Source organism: Coffea eugenioides, chromosome 2 (assembly GCF_003713205.1).
Source record: "Coffea eugenioides isolate CCC68of chromosome 2, Ceug_1.0, whole genome shotgun sequence".
In the NCBI taxonomy this organism is placed as follows: Eukaryota; Viridiplantae; Streptophyta; class Magnoliopsida; order Gentianales; family Rubiaceae; genus Coffea; species Coffea eugenioides.
In genome coordinates, this window is record NC_040036.1 from 19,843,707 (window position 1) to 19,859,430 (window position 15,724).

Genomic DNA, 15,724 nt, shown 5'->3' on the forward strand with positions numbered 1-15,724 from the left:
CTTTTGTACGAAGGATAGGAAGGTAAAAATAAACAAATAAATAATAATTGTTCACATAAACATTGGTTACATGCTTTACCATTATTAATTTTCATGTTACGTAAGTTGACTTCGTCAATTGCTTGATGAAATTCATCAATATGAAATTAAATTCACCGTCTTTTGAAAAATGAAGAATATATATTCTTTGAAATGAACTCTTTGTATTATTTTGTGTGTTATTTCTGATAATAATGGAGTACTCATGATACTTTTCACGACGAGATTGCTCGACACTTGGACCCCAAGGAGTGAGTAACATATCCTTAAATTACAATAGGGATGGTACCCTCCTTATTATTTCTTAGCATATTTCCAACGTACAAGTGAATGTGATTTCCAAATTGATTCCTAAAGTAACTAATATCAAATATGAATTCCATTGGAGCATTACCTAATTTCTCAAATTCATGCAGAAAGTTATGCACAAAAGTTGAAAATAGGAGTATCAAATTAGCCAAGCCCTGCCCCTCGGGGTCAGCTCAGCCGGTGAATCCTCGGGGGTATTCCTCGTAGGGCACGGTTCGAGTCTGACTTCACATATCGCCTGAGCGCTCTTGGGGGCGGGGTACTCCAGGTCCAGAGAAATTAGTCTGACAAAGCTGGAATACTCCCTGAGTTGACAAAAAATAAATAAAATTAGCCGAGCCCTACCTCAATTCAACTCAATAAGCCAATTAAACTGGTCGAGAGAACATTTCATGTTAGTCAACGCTATGACTCAACCCAATAGCATGTCGAGAGAACTTTTTAACTGAACCAAGGTGATAAAATAAAACCATTTAGGGCAGAAACCATTTGGGAATTTGACAAACTAATAATTAAAGAAAGAAGTTCCATCCATATCCAACAAGCGCCTGTAGCTCAGTGGATAGAGCGTCTGTTTCCTAAGCAGAAAGTCGTAGGTTCGACCCCTACCTGGCGCGCGTCTGTTTACTTTTCGTCTTAACCCTTTTTGTTGTCTTCCTTCCAAGCCAAAGGCTAAACTCTAAAGCCCTAAGAGTCCTTTCTGCCAAATCCCAGAAAACTTAAACCTAACCTTTTCTCCTTTAAGAAACCAACAATTCTGCTCTTTATTTTAGCCAACGATGAAGGTGTTCGAGGTTAATGGATCCACCCTCTGTCTTGCCCTCTTCGTCGACGTCACCAACTCCAAGTAATTACTATTTCTCTGCTTCTCCCTTTTAGGGAATGAATTGAATTTATTTCTGGGAGATTTCCTGAGTCTCTCCTTTTACTTTTTCCTTTTGTTTGGGAAGAAAAAAATACTACTAAAAGTTGTTTCTTTTCAACAATTAAAAGTGAATAGAACTAGCCTTTGGATATGAAAGTTATGGCAATTTCAAATTCTGTGCAGCTATCATTGTTGAAGGCCAACTAGGTTAGAAGCTAATTTACCACACAAAATTCGTTATCTATAATAGGTTTATGATCATAGTGTGAAGAGTCAAATGCATGTATACTGTGAAAATTCGAGGACGTTTATTTAAGAGAGAGAGAGAGAGACTTGGACTGAATCTAGATGAAGAAGTATTATGTTTACATTTTCCGGGTAATTGGCAATGCCGTGTAAAAGTTTAATTGGAAAACAAATTGCTTCTGAACGAAGTAAAATGATTTTATAAAATGCACTATCGACCCTAAAGTGGTTCTACATCTCCCTGGTAAAGGTCTTATTGATCTTTCTGTTTTCCTGGAATTGCTTTTTATCAATTGTGCTGCTCTAGTTATTTCTTTGGTGCGTGTGCATTGTATTTTACGGTGTACCACGAGCTAAATTTTGTTAAGGGAGTTCCGCTGTCTAGAAACTGGAACGCTTATAAAAGGTTTCATTGTGCAATTATGGGCTATAGCTGCCATGGGGTGAGACGAGGAAGTTAAAGGTGCATTATCTGATTGTCAAAGTATTCCACATGTTGCGGGAAAGAAAAAGATTAGCCTTATTCAGATGAAGAGCAATGTCAGTTATTTCTAGAATATGGTCCTCAAGTCCTGTTATGTTTCCTTGTTATGTTTCCCATTTATCAGTTATTTCACTGTTGTCGATATTGCTATTTCTAGAATATTGTCCTCATGTCCTGGTTGTGTATTTGACGAATCTAGTTACTTAGATACTTAACGCATGGTGAAATTTACTGAGGAGGTATTTGATTTGAATATTCACATTGGCAGTGGAATCCCAGGCTAGCAGCTATCCTGCCCTGTGCTAGTGTGCGTTTGTGTGTGCGGGTGTGTGTACTTCTAACTTGTGCAGTCCTGGTTATCTTCTTTCATCAACAGCCAAATAAACTTCTAAATATTACTTTCCATCATGAAAAATTCAAAATAACATATAGTCATTGAGGATATAAGTGCATTAACATGCTTTATTTGTTTTACAGGGAACTCCTGGATTCAATGCAAGGTGGAACTTTGGAACCAGAAGTAGCATTGCTGAATGCATTACTTGTCAGCATCTGCTACCTACCTTATTAATTAGTCCCTTCCTATTTTCTTCTCTATTTTGAAGTGGTAATAATTTTTTCTTATTCGACTATGAAACAGATCCCAGATGTTTTCCCTGTTCTGGCTGCTGCACACAAGACGCTTGTAGCTAAATCAAGGCAGTCATTAACAACACGGACCCTGCATTCTGAGCTTGTCTATAATTATTCAGGTTCTAAGCATGTAAGAAGGTTTTTAGTTTAACCGATCCTTCCCTGTATTTTGTTCCTTCTTTTCTGGTTGACGACATTCTACTCTGACCAGATCTCAGAATCCTTAAAGAGATGTGGCATCTCTGAAAGTTCAACCTACATCCTTGTGGCTCGGTTCAGTGCTTCTGCTGATGAGGTAAGTGGTGTGTGTTATGAGCGATTGGAAAAGGCTGCATTGCATGACCTTTTGGTATGTTTTTACTCTTCGGGGGGTGGTGCTCGTAAAATAAACGTGAACTCTCATGTTGTCTACCAGATGACAGCCATAGAGAAACTGATAGAAGGAAGAGAGATCGATTTAGATGATTTGGAAGGAAAAGCAAATCAATCCCAAATACAGAAGGTTTTTGCTTTTTCTTTATTTTCTAATTGATTTACCAGTTGAATGGCTTGTTGAAGCATTTTATATCATCTGACTTTGTACTACATCTTTGGCTTGATATGCCTTGCTCAGCACTACAAAATATCAAGCTTGGAGTTGGAGATATCTTCGCTTGCAGATGCCATAACTTGCAGGATCGCTGCCCGAGACGCATTGTGAAGCAGGAATTTGCTGCCAACTTCAAAGGACTTCTCCTCTTTACTTTTTCGCTCCTTGTCGCCACACTTCAGAGGACTTCTGACTTTCCTTAACCATCACTCGTACAACTTTTTACAATATTAAGACCCAATTTCTGATTCAGTTCCTGATTGGTGTAACTTGGCCTGTGTAGCGAATTCTCGGACGAGTTTGTCGCTGAAGATCCAAAACCGCCCCATATCATGTCTACTTATGCTGCTTTGTTTGGTTGTGAAAACGGGGTACTATAAAGTGTAAATGGCGATACATTGGCTTTTGATTGCGATGTCTAGTCTCTACTCGATATTTTTGACTGCTACCTGCTCAACATTTGATCTCAAGAAAGTGAGAGGGGGGAGGGGGGGGCCAGGTGGAGAGATTGAATATTCAAAAGCTGTAGGAAAGATGAATCACCGCTGAAGACCAATATCAATAACCTGGTGTTTAAAATTTTCATTCCACTTCCATAACTAGTGCCTTAAAGACTTGCACCGAAGACAAGCATTGCTTAAAAATAAAAAATAAACAGGTAATTAACCTGGCTTCAAAGCACTACAATGGCAACATAGCCAAAAAGTTTCACCTGCCACTAATATTCACAAGAGGAAAAAAAAAGGAAAAACCTCTACACGAGGAAGAAAAAAAACGGTGACTTCAAATAAAAATAACGCACTAAAAAAATCAGAGTGTTACAAGAATAAACAGAAATTGAGCTAGCAGATCTTCATTTACACAGGACTCTCCAAATCCATGAGGTCACCGCTTGCCAGACATGCTGAAGGAAGTAACCTTCATTGGAGTTGCCACGACAAGTGGAGCCTCTGGAGAGTTGCTAACAGCAAATTTGTCATGCATAAATCGGCTTTCGACAATGGATTCATCCTTCAGTACTATCTTGTAGCAGTAACAGCTCTTAAGCCCTTGCTGATTCTGGTAGCAGTGATGTGCACTATTCTTCACCTGCTGGAAATTCCATATGACACTGAATTTTCCAACTGTAGCAACCAAATGGCGTTCCTGCTTGCCACTTTCAGTAACCTGATAGGAAAATAATCAACATAAGGTTATCCATAATTATATCCATAAAAATATTTCAATATATTAATGCCCCCAACAGATTCAAATAAATGTAAAACCTAATTAACAATCAACTAAACTTGTATCTTTATGTCCAAGTCCTACTATCAAATAATGTGCTTCAACTAATCATGCTTGTATTAATACACAACTGGGTAAGTCTACAACGCTGATCACATTCCAAGCAGGAAGTGCAAAAGCTACAAAAAGGAACAATTTAAGCATGTATTGCAAAAGATGTTCAAGACCAAAAATTCTAATTAAAGTTAATAATGACAAATGATATCTCCAACAAAATCTGTTATTAGAGTGACAACAGGACAAGAAAAGGGAAACAGGAGCTGGAAATCTGCATAATGTGCAGATGAGTCTTGATAATCACATCACAATTCATGAGTAGCCTATTAGAAAAGAAACAGCTTGCACGGAAGAAAAGCCTACATTTACAGCTGTAAAGAAACAATGAGAGACTGAATGCCAAAGTAACACACAAAGCCCAGGTTGACAAACAAGCTCTTCACCCCCAGATTACATCACAAGGATTATTTCAGCAGCCAATTAGAAAACAAGCAAGCTGCAAGTCACTAATTTCAGCTCTCAATCAATCACAGCACTTTAGTCCAGAAAAACTTATGATAGTGTTCGTTTCAATGAAATCACATGCCTAAAAATATCATCATCTTCCTCAATTGAGCTTGAACATCAAGAATTATGCTATTCTCCAACAAAATAAAGGAAAAGAAGAAGTTCAAAAATCCACTATGACAGCTATAAGAGACAAGGCCGCCTTAGAAAAAAGTGATGTACCTCCAATTCTAACCATTATTCTGATCTCCGTCCACAACAGCTCAACCATTTTCTGTTAAGAAACTAGTTTATATTTCCTCAAGTATTTTCCACCTCAATGTTAAGACAGAGAACATTCCAGTGAACATTCAGCAAGCTATCTACCAACAAGCTATATTTACAAAAGCTAGCTGACCAATACACCAGGTATATAAAAGCTTGAGTAAGAAGTCATGAGGTGGCGGCATTCAAACAAACCCAAAAACATAGGCCATAGAAGATCATTAGGTTGTGGTAAGCCTGTCTAGGCAAGACTTCCCCTCGTAGCAAGCTAGATTTGGAGTGGCTACAGTTTCTGCCATCTCAATACCTAATATAACTAAATTCAGATTTCTGCATCCACCAATTAAATACTTGAGATAACTGAATTTACATTTTTGCATAAAGAAAACATGATGATTCAATATTCTCATGCTATCTTCTGTATAAAAAAGAGGTACAAAAGCTGATTAAACTCCTTCATACAACAGAAGATTCATTTGTCCAACACCAGCGAAGTAAAGAAGCAATTCATATCAATCAGTTAAACCTACAAAAGTACATAAGTAGCAAAACTGGACCACCATATCAACAAAGTAAGTCAACAAATAAAATGACCTAAGCAACATTAACAAAACATGAAGAACAGCCAAGTAGCATACCCATGAGAAATGGCCACCATGAAACTTATTATCTGCTCCAGCCATATGCGAATCCACAGGAGTCAGCTTCAATAATCTTGGCGCAGGGATTTTATTTCCAGCTCGACCACTAAAAGCTGTTTTGGTCTTGCCATCCTTATCCGTAAACAAAGTGCATATCAAAATCAAATAGGTATCAGTTGTGCCCAATATCCACTTTCCATCATAAGTAACATCAACATGGGTTATAGGTGAACCAAGCCCAGGAAAGGCAGTCTTCGCCTGCCTCATTGATGTTCTAGAATATAAACGAATCTTCCCATCAAGTGAACCAACTACAATTGAACCATCACCAGCAGTTGCAAAGCACTGAAAGTTTGTCCCTCTAGAAAACTGATGCCCCTGAGACCAATTCAAGACGGGTGAATCAGCACTGGCTATGTTCTGAACCATCCCCCTCCTATCACGCATATCCCATTGACACAACCTATTATCGTCCAATCCCAAGAATGTTGACTCAGAAGGATCCAACTGTGAGCCTTTTGTATCATTAGTAATGTCCCTCATGGTAATATCAGCACCATCCTTTGCAAACTTCCACTCTGTAACAATTTTTCCAGTCTCAATATCCAATTGATGAAGCCCGGTCGAACGAGGCTTCCCATCCTTCAAGGGACTCATGAGCAACATATTTGTCTCACCTCTCATTAAAAGTGATTTTTTAGGAGTTGAATGCCCCATACTCGAACTCCCCCTCTTTCCACCGTTATCAAACTTGACATAAACACCTTTACCATGAATCCCATGGCTAAAATTCTTAACCACCTGAACACCCGAATCACCCACCAGAAAACTATTATCAAGAGCCCCCAAGGACAAGCTCTGTATCCCACCATCGGAAGCAGCCTCCTCAAATTCCTCCAGCAAGTCCTGACTCTCCCTAACCACTGCAGGGCTGTCCTTTGGACTCTTCCAGACGCCCTCATCAGCAGCCTCCCACATTGCATCGTCCGATTCTTCTGGCTTAACCCACCCAATGAACTCCTTTCCATACACCTTCAGTTTATTGTCTTCCGTCGCCCTCAATCCATACACATTTTCAAACAGGCAGTCCTGAAACTTAGTGACAAAAGCTCTATACTCCTCATCAGCCAAAAATTTCAAAGCCCAAACCCCATGATCCACAAAATCAACCCTCCTCTGCTCGCCGAAAAACTTCAATTGCATATCGGTAGAAACCCTAGCCCTCACTTTCTTCCCCACCTTCAAAACCCAAAACCCCTCACCCTCAGATTCCTCCTCCCAATCCTCCTCATGGTCACCACCACTCTTGTCAATTTTCGATGTCTTAATAAACTTATAGAAAGTAAGCTTATCAGAGACTACCCATTTGGCTTTGGGCGTGTTTCCTCCGATGTGGAGGTAAAGCTTTACGGCGTTTTCAGAAACCGGGGAAGGGGCTGAAGCTGGATACCTGAGTTTCAGGGACTTAAGCCTCGAATCAACTTCGTCTAGTGTTATTGATCCGCTGCGGGACGATGAGGTCTTAGTCGGAGTTCGATCCCCTGCAGCAGCGTCTTCGTATTGGTCTTCGCTTTCTTCTTCCCCCTTATCATCGTCGTCGTACTCCGACTCGGAGTCGGAGAGTTCGAGACCTTCTCTACTCTGCGAAGCGCCCATTGCTAAAATGTAAAAACTCGAACGAAATGAAGAGAAATTTTACAGCAGAGCGTTCTTCCTAAGAATTGATGCGGAGAAAGCGAGAGGAATATGAATTGTTATGTTACGTCAAATGAACAATTTGGAAGGAAGCAAATGAGATCCGGCAATTCGAAATTTGAAATTGGGGATGGGAAGATCGGGGCCCAGGCGTGGGCTGATGGGGTTTATGCTTTATATATGGGCAGCCGGCGCCGGGAAATGGGTTAATTATGGGCGGTTACCAGGTGGCGTAGATCCAAGTACAGTGGGATGCGCTGTGGGGGCCGCGTGGATGAAGCGTCTCAAGGAACTTTTTCTTCAACTGCTTGCTTGTGAATTAAGCAGACTAGCACTCTTTTGACCCAATAGAAGCAGGCAGCAGGCTAGCGCCCAGTCTGGGTTGGCCTAAAGCTGTTACGAGACGCAAAAGAATGGGCCTAACTTGGGCCATGAAAAGTTCCCAATTTTGGACTCCATGTTTTCTTTCTTCTGGCCGTAGCCTCTACCCTGTCTAGCTATAATTATTTTAGAATTCATTTTGTATATAATTATTTTAGAAGTCTCCATATCATAGGTACTTAAAATTTAAAAGAGTTTGTGATGAATGTTTCATACTGACGGAAAAATTTGTGTGTCAATGCAATATGACTTGATATCTTTTCGTTAAAATATCATGCGTTCTTTCACAAACAAAATATTTTTCAAGACTGGAAAAATAGAACTATAAAAATTCAGGCCAGTTTGAATGTGACCTGGGACAAATATAGGAAAAATTCATAATTTGCTGGAACATGGGTCAGATTGGGCTTATTCGGGCTAGTTCAGCCCAACACTGTTCTCAGAAATACCAGGATTTGTTTAAGTTCCCCTGTTGCATACTTATTAGTAGAACATTTCAAATTTTTGAATTCCTAAACCTGCGAGAGGACATTAACACCCTTCCAAACATTTCAAACGGAATGAAGTATGCTGTAAATTGCGCTACAAGTGATGGGTCTTAATTTAATAATAATAATATACTATTAAATTGCTAAATAGGCTTGAATAGCCTTCGAGCCTAACTAAATTGGATTTGAACTCGACTCGTTAATCCTATCGATTAGCTCGATTTCAACTCAAACCTGTCAATCATAACTCACAAGCAGTTCGATTCGATTACACTCCTAATACTTGTAACGAGGATTTGAGAGCGAAATCAAGAATCTCATGGTCACCTGGACAAAAAGCTTATTAATTAATGGTTGTGACTTGTGAGTTTTAAAGTTGATTTTAATAAATACTCTACGAAGTTGAAAAAAAATAAAAGAATTTTGTGTAACAGGTGTGTCAGACTTAGAGTACTCGTTAGTATGTTTAAATTATACCTAATTTACTATGCGAGTTATTCTAGACCATACATTCACATTGATTGCACCTTGCATTTCGACACTTTTCAAAATTATTTTTATTTTTATCGAAAAAAATTAGGAACACCTAAGGGTCCCCAAAAAGGGCAAAAAAAAAAAAAAAAGAAGAATTATAGCATACATAATGGGTAGAAAAGAAACATATGGAGTAATAATTAGAGATATCCCTTTTTGTTTTTGGCATCTCTTACAGGACGTTCTATCAACGAATCATGGGCCGTACTGCGCGTTTCCTGATAAGTAGCGATGCGGGTATCAGGTGATTCTTTCTTAAAAGAGAACCCCCCTCCCAAAAAAAGAAAAAAAAAAAGAGACAAATCATTAACTTATAATCGCACGTGATTAATCGAGGGAAAGTAAACACTTGAAAAGACAGCCGGTCCTTCCGCCACACAACAAACGTGAGTAAGCACGAACTAATATTGAGCCATAAAAGCATTTTTACCAATGCCGCTTTTGGTGTTCGTCTATAATATGGAGCCATAAATCTTGTGCGCGTCAAATGTCAAGTGTTGCTGGAAATTTTCATTAAAAAAAGAAATTGGTTTTAAGTTAAACTCCGCATTTTACATTAAATCAGCATGGCACAATGAGTAATGGTGGTGCAAAGAGAACTGACCAGACTTGTCACAATACGTTTCCATGCTACGCATTTTTACTCTTTGATTAAACACGTTTGTCACAATAACTTATCTGATTTTGCACTGTTGATCAATTTATTAAGCTAGTTTTACGTGAAAGTGAGGCTAAAAGTCAACACTAGGCTTGTTTTGATGCAAGTCAAACGGATCATCTTTGAATGCAATAGAAGAGAGGGAAATAAACTGTGTACTAAAAGAAATAAATTAGTTTGATGTGTAATAAATTAGCAGCAAGGTACAAAAGTGTGAGAGAATTTAGCAGGAATGAATCAAACAATTCAATAATAGCATTAAATTTCATGAAGAAGGTTGAGAGGATTGATTGTTTTCTTCTTTAAAGGGAGTGAAACAGGGTTCAGATGATGTGAAGAAAGATAGTACTAGCAGTAATTAGCAAAGGTACGGCTTGACCAATCATCATTTGATTGCATTTATTAGACGGTTTGTTGTTTTCTTTTGGAAAAATGGCTTAAAAAATGATGCGTTTGGATTGCCATTTTTCAAAGAAAAATTGGTACGTTTTCCGTCAACATATTTTTCAATCACCTTTTTTATCTCACATATATCAAATCACTACAGTAATTTTTTTACAAAAAAATCCAAAGAAATGCAATCCAAACACAGGGCAATAATAGTCGCCTTTAAATACATACATACCATCATACTATATGCGAAAATTTTAAAATTTAAATTTAATTTTTATAAGTCATTTGACCTTCAAGTATATATACTAGTATTACTGTCCATTCGTGTAAGACATATTCATATTAAAATAATAATTAAAAAAAAAAGACCAGAAGAAATTTTATTTTAAAAGGGGAGATCAGAACACTGAACAGGAGGAGACAGCTGTATTAGTAGCGCTACTTAAGTAATCATGGACCGCGTTAGGACTTCCATTGAAGGATGTCAACGGTACCGAGTAAGAAGAGTCAGTCAGAATTGGCCCAACATCCAGTCCTTTCACGGGCCCCCATATGTTATTCTTAATCACGTTGTACTACAGCTGCTGGCTGCTGCCTGCCAGGGAGGCCCCCCTCATTTCCCTCTATGCACTTTTCTTCTTCAGGTGTTTTTCCCAATAAGAAAAAGTGAATGACGACAACATCCAATTCCCCTCGTGCCCCATTTCCTCCAAGTTTCTTACTCTTTTCAGCACATGCTAAATGTGACTCATGCTTCCCAGTTCTTTCCAGCCACATGCCATATTCTCTATTTAACTAATTTTTATTTTGATTGATCCAGTTTAGTACCATGAGACGGTACTTTTATTTTCTATTAACCCACACTAATAATCAAGGAACCTGTCTCCAGTGCTGTCCTAACTATCAAAATCACAAACCTCACCTGACTCAGTCTCCCCTGCGGCCCTGCCCAACTGTTCTACAAAAAAAATTTTTATTTTGACAATAACTCGATAGTAGTAAAACTTTTATTCAATTGGATCAATTGAAACAAATAATTATTCACCATTTTAAACAATTTCGATTTCTGGAATGAACCTTGCGTCGGGCGCAAAGTACAGGGCAGAGATCTAGGAACATTCTCTCATTGTAAGTCCGTTATAGTCAGGGACATAAAAAGGGCCGACATCAAGAAACTGTTAAGGTAACCAATCCATGGCTAGGAATGGACAAAAACTGAACGAAGTTACAAAAAAGAAGTTCTAACTTTTGCTGTAATTGAAGAATGCACAACAGATTATGGTTTATGAAACATAAAATGGCAAAAAAAAAAAAAAAGAAGTAACTACTGTACTTCTTCTTCAATTTTTTTTTTTTTTTTTTGGGGTGTCCCTCTCCGTCCAACAGAAACCCAAAAGTAGTAAAAATTATATGGGCATCCGCAAGAGTGATTGATCGATCAAAGGCCGCGACTTCATCTTATTTGAAAATTTGAAAGTTTGTGTTTAAGCGCTATGAACGTTTCCACTCCCAGATGATGAAGAATGGCCCTGGAAATCCATCATCATCATCCATTGTTGAATCTCTTCTTCTCCGATCGCTTCCCAGAATTCCATAGCGTTGCTGGTCCCAAGCTCCATCCCGGAAGTATCAACAATCTCATTTTTAGCTTTAATTTCTGGCTGCAATTGCTTGTGAGGCAGATGATGATGATGTTGATCGCGTTCTGGAACCTGTTGGGATGAGCCCGAACTCTGGTGGCCGTCCAACGTATAATCGGAGAATGGGAAATTCAGCTTTGCTCTGGGACCCCTGAACTCAATGGCCGCGCGGTCATAAGCCCGGGCAGCATCCTCGGCAGTCTCAAAAGTTCCAAGCCAAACCCGAGCTGCCTTGCGAGGATCCCTTATCTCTGCAGCCCATTTCCCCCACGGCCTCTGTCTCACTCCTCTGTAGTTCTTCTTCTTTCTCTTGACCCCATTTTTCTTGTTATTATCCTCGACTGGGGCGACTGAGGGCGAGAAGTAGTTGCATCCCAAGCAGCCTTCGTATCCGCACAACTGACAAGTCTGGACTGCAGCAGCAGGCACGACTAGATTATTTGCATTGAAAAAAGCAGAGGAGGAGGAGGAGGAGGCTGTGGCGCATTCGAATAATGATGGCGGAAAGAGTCTTAAGTCGTGGAGTGTATTTGCGTCTGCATAAGGGGTGGCGGTAGTCGTGGTGGTGGTGGTGGTGGCAGTGGAGGCGCCAGCAATGACATTCTTCAGAGCGGCCACCATGACGGAGACTTCTTGCTCGCTGGTGATCATACGCGGAGGAGGAGGAGGAGGCAGTGGCGGCGGGAGGATGGAGGTGGCATGGGAGCTGGTCAAAGGGATTCCCTCTTGTTTGAGCCTCTTGTTTGACCTCTGCATGCTGAAGAAATAGCAGTAACAACTAAGTAATAATCAGTAGGGAGCAGCAAGCAGCAGTTTTCTTGAAACTGGGAACTTGGGGGTGGGGCGTCTGTTATTCGTCCTGAGATAATTGCTTTGTGATTGTTGGGTAAGATTTGAGACAAGAAGGAAAGAGGTCAAAGTGGTCGGGGGGGTTATATACGGAGAGAGTGCCAGCTCATACGCCGTTCACACACGGGGTTATTTGAGGAGCTTGTTTTGATGGGCTGGCACGTGGGGCAATTTTGAGATGGTCTTAGGATATCCTGGTGATGTTTGGGATGATGGGGGCGACATGCGTTGCGACGCTGGGCTGGGATCTACTGAAACTTCATTCTTGGATGGTGAGCTGGCAGGACCACGTCAACATTCGAGAAAGGTGAATGTACACTTCAAACCTTGAAAGCTACTGACGTGTCAGCTGCATCTTATATTAGTATCGTCTACTCACGGAACTGCCACTGCTACGGACGTTTTGGTACCCATCGGGAAGTCCGTATCATAGTTGTCCTTTTTTTTCCCCCTTTTTTTTTTTTCGGTTCCAGTTATCCTCAGTTCGAGTACCTCAATATTTTTGGAGTTAATTATACTCAAACCCCTGAGGTTCGACCATCTTGTGAGTTAAACCTACATGATTGACAATATTATGAAAAGCTCCTCCATCATGATAAACTTATAATTGACACCTCATACCGTTGCCGTACTAATGCTGACAGTTAATTTTCTAGTAATGGCAACTGTTATGTTTTATGAAAGTCCCATATCACCCGCCGTCATGCCCAAGTTCTCATTCTTTCCTTTCCATTCAAAATCAATAAATCACTTACGACTATCGTTAAAATTTTCATTTTCGTTTAAAGACAAAAATTTAAACTCATATTCCATCAATACTTTCTATTTGTTGGGCTAAGAAATGCTTACTCGTAAGAGTATGATTGTAATACGACCAAACCTCACAGTTGGTTCTATATTTTAGTTAAACTCAATGGATGTAATTATAATTAACTCATATTTCTAAGATAAGGTTAATTAAAAAATAATTAATTCATATTTCTCGTATTTTTAACAATACATAGTCATGCACTACTCTTGAATACTGAAAAATTACCCAGCCTTAATTCTAAATTTTTTGTAAAATCCTAAACCCAGGTCAAAAGATAAGTTTAATAAATTCAGTTGGAAAAAGAATATAATTTCATTCTAAAATTATTTTCTTTTTGTGGCCCATTAATTGCCATAGCAAATCAATTTGATAAGGCTTTTCTTCTCCAGTATTTCTTTTAACTTTACCTTATCTAAATGGTGCAAGAGCTACCATAATAACTAAAAGGAAGAAAATAAAGAAGGCATTAGCCTTTCCTTTAACTTTTAGAAATTTTGGCTAATTTTGTTTTTAATAAAAAAATTAATAATTGTTAATTAGGCTAAGAGATCCTTTAGTAGTTTTATGTACATTGGTCCAAACAATAAATGTTAAAATTTTAAAATTATAAATAATTCCCAAAACTCGTAAAAATTACCTGAAAAAACTTTACGATGGAGAAAATCACTTTTTGTCAATTAAGTGTTTTAAGTCATAATTTTGAGGCTAAAAGTTGGAAAATTAAAAATTTCATAAAAAAATTATTAAGCATCTTAAACTTACCTAAAACACTATGTAATAAAGATTTTTCTTTTGTTTTGTATTTTGAATGCACCTCAAATAATTTTTTTAACATATAGTGATTGTACCTTTAATACACTTACTACTAATGATTTTGGCACATCAAATTTACATCTTTAGGTACTTTATTTCGCCCTTTGTTAACAATCTTTTATTAATAAATTTGTCAAATTGTACAAAAATTAAGATAACATAAGGTAATTTTGAAATGAAATTATCTTCTTTCTCCTAAAATGAGTTTTTTTAATATTATATTTTGAAGATTCTGACAATGTTATAAAAAGTCAAAATTAAGAGAGATTTGTGATATTTTTGAAAGTTTAAGCATGAGAAGTAAAACTATGAGAAACTTAAGGGGTGGTTTTAGAAATTATCCCAAAATGAAAACCATGTCAGCGTGTTCTTAGCTTTTGGTCTGGACGGTTAAGGACCGTGACATAATCGCTGACGAAGGCAACTTACATGATGTAAGAATATTGGGGACATTGACACTGTCCGCTCGAGTATTGACCTTTTCTGGTGACAGAAGTTTCCTGCGCTTCTAGATTCGTTAACGCGAAACAAGAAGATTAGCATCTAAGTCATTTACATTGAACTGCATTAAGTAAAAATTTTTTTTTTTTGGGATAAAAATTAACCCTTGGTTGGAAAGCCATTTTTACCAAAAAAATTTTACCTTTTTTGTAAACACATTTGTTTTTCAATCACCTTCTTACTTTAAATATATCAAATTTGTATATATATATATATATATATATATATATATATATATATATTTAACAAAAATTTCAAAAAATTGCAATTCAAAACAAAGCCTAAATTCTTTAGAGATACAAAGTAATGCTTGTCAATTTTCCTCTATAACGTGGATTTAGTTATTTGGTTGCTTGCCTTATGATTATAGCGATGCGAATATCACCTTTTCTGAGGTAGAACTACTAAAATAACAAAATTAATTGGGAAAAAAAAAACTGAAAAGTCCTTTTTACACTACTATGTCACTATCTGTTTATTGTATTTGAGACATTCATTGTTCTCATCAATAAATGATCACAGGAATGCTGACTCGAAATGTATATCTTGAAATCCGGAATCCCATTCTTGTTCTTTAACATCTTTTTTGTTTCTTTTTTCTTTGTTGAGGGTTTCAATGTTGGTTAGTATTAGTAGTAAGCAAGTAGGACACTTGGATGCGATTCTGAAAGGAATACCAAATACTAACACTGTATTTCAAACCAAACGAACAATGACCTTACCAAACCCATTGAGGAAAAAGAAATCAATAAAGAAGCCTTATTAGCCATGAACCTCAGCAATCACAGAGTATTTATGGTGGTCGGTGGAATGGTTTAGAAATCGGATAATTTGAAATTGAATATGTGGACATAAATTTTAACAAGTGATAAAAGTATTATGTTTTCGCATGTCGTTGTCTTTGTGTCAACATTAATTAATTTAATATCTATATTTATTGTATTAAGATCTATGAATCTCTGGATAGACATTCTACCATAAATTATAATTTTTGACTTAGCAGCTAAAAATGAATAAAAGGCACGCCAGATACGTTCCAAAATCCAAGACACTGATGATCCAAAGTTTGGGCAAACGGGCATGACAATTGCGAGGTTTGA

At 37.9% G+C, this 15,724-nt stretch overlaps 3 protein-coding genes and 1 non-coding gene across 5 annotated transcripts; 2 read left to right on the top strand and 2 right to left on the bottom strand.

Moving 5' to 3' along the window:
- Positions 1 to 892: 892 nt before the first annotated feature.
- Positions 893 to 965, top strand: TRNAR-CCU. Its single transcript has one exon. It is a non-coding gene; the product is annotated as a tRNA-Arg (tRNA).
- A 66-nt stretch (positions 966 to 1,031) lies between these two features.
- On the top strand, positions 1,032 to 3,586 carry LOC113761909 (EKC/KEOPS complex subunit Tprkb). Of its 2 annotated transcripts, XM_027305090.1 has the most exons (7): positions 1,056 to 1,195; positions 2,212 to 2,268; positions 2,421 to 2,487; positions 2,584 to 2,706; positions 2,788 to 2,871; positions 2,992 to 3,078; positions 3,190 to 3,586. In XM_027305090.1, exons 3-7 carry the CDS (start codon positions 2,437 to 2,439, stop codon positions 3,274 to 3,276), a joined length of 432 nt encoding a protein of 143 aa, XP_027160891.1. In that variant the 5' UTR covers positions 1,056 to 1,195; positions 2,212 to 2,268; positions 2,421 to 2,436; the 3' UTR covers positions 3,277 to 3,586. The 2 variants fall into 2 exon arrangements, with proteins under 2 accessions (XP_027160890.1, XP_027160891.1); XM_027305089.1 differs by lacking the exon at positions 2,212 to 2,268 and having other exon boundaries at positions 1,032 to 1,195.
- Positions 3,587 to 3,723: 137 nt separating this feature from the next.
- Positions 3,724 to 7,705, bottom strand: LOC113763569 (protein CYPRO4). The gene is made up of 2 exons (XM_027307406.1): positions 5,859 to 7,705; positions 3,724 to 4,332 (listed from the first exon to the last, which is right to left on the bottom strand). Exons 1-2 carry the CDS (start codon positions 7,515 to 7,517, stop codon positions 4,051 to 4,053), a joined length of 1,941 nt encoding a protein of 646 aa, XP_027163207.1. The 5' UTR covers positions 7,518 to 7,705; the 3' UTR covers positions 3,724 to 4,050.
- Positions 7,706 to 11,348: 3,643 nt separating this feature from the next.
- On the bottom strand, positions 11,349 to 12,531 carry LOC113763600 (ethylene-responsive transcription factor ERF109). Its single transcript, XM_027307451.1, has one exon. It carries the CDS (start codon positions 12,404 to 12,406, stop codon positions 11,495 to 11,497), a length of 912 nt encoding a protein of 303 aa, XP_027163252.1. The 5' UTR covers positions 12,407 to 12,531; the 3' UTR covers positions 11,349 to 11,494.
- Positions 12,532 to 15,724: the final 3,193 nt, after the last annotated feature.

Coding starts and splice junctions, on each gene's coding strand:
- LOC113763600 (XM_027307451.1), bottom strand. CDS start 12,406: ATGCAGAGGTCAAACAAGAGGCTCAAACAAGAGGGAATCCCTTTGACC.
- LOC113761909 (XM_027305089.1), top strand. CDS start 1,128: ATGAAGGTGTTCGAGGTTAATGGATCCACCCTCTGTCTTGCCCTCTTC. Junction 1,196..2,420: donor GTCGACGTCACCAACTCCAA/GTAATTACTATT, acceptor TTTGTTTTACAG/GGAACTCCTGGATTCAATGC. Junction 3,079..3,189: donor ATCAATCCCAAATACAGAAG/GTTTTTGCTTTT, acceptor TGCCTTGCTCAG/CACTACAAAATATCAAGCTT.
- LOC113763569 (XM_027307406.1), bottom strand. CDS start 7,517: ATGGGCGCTTCGCAGAGTAGAGAAGGTCTCGAACTCTCCGACTCCGAG. Junction 4,333..5,858: donor ATGGTGGCCATTTCTCATGG/GTATGCTACTTG, acceptor TTTTCCTATCAG/GTTACTGAAAGTGGCAAGCA.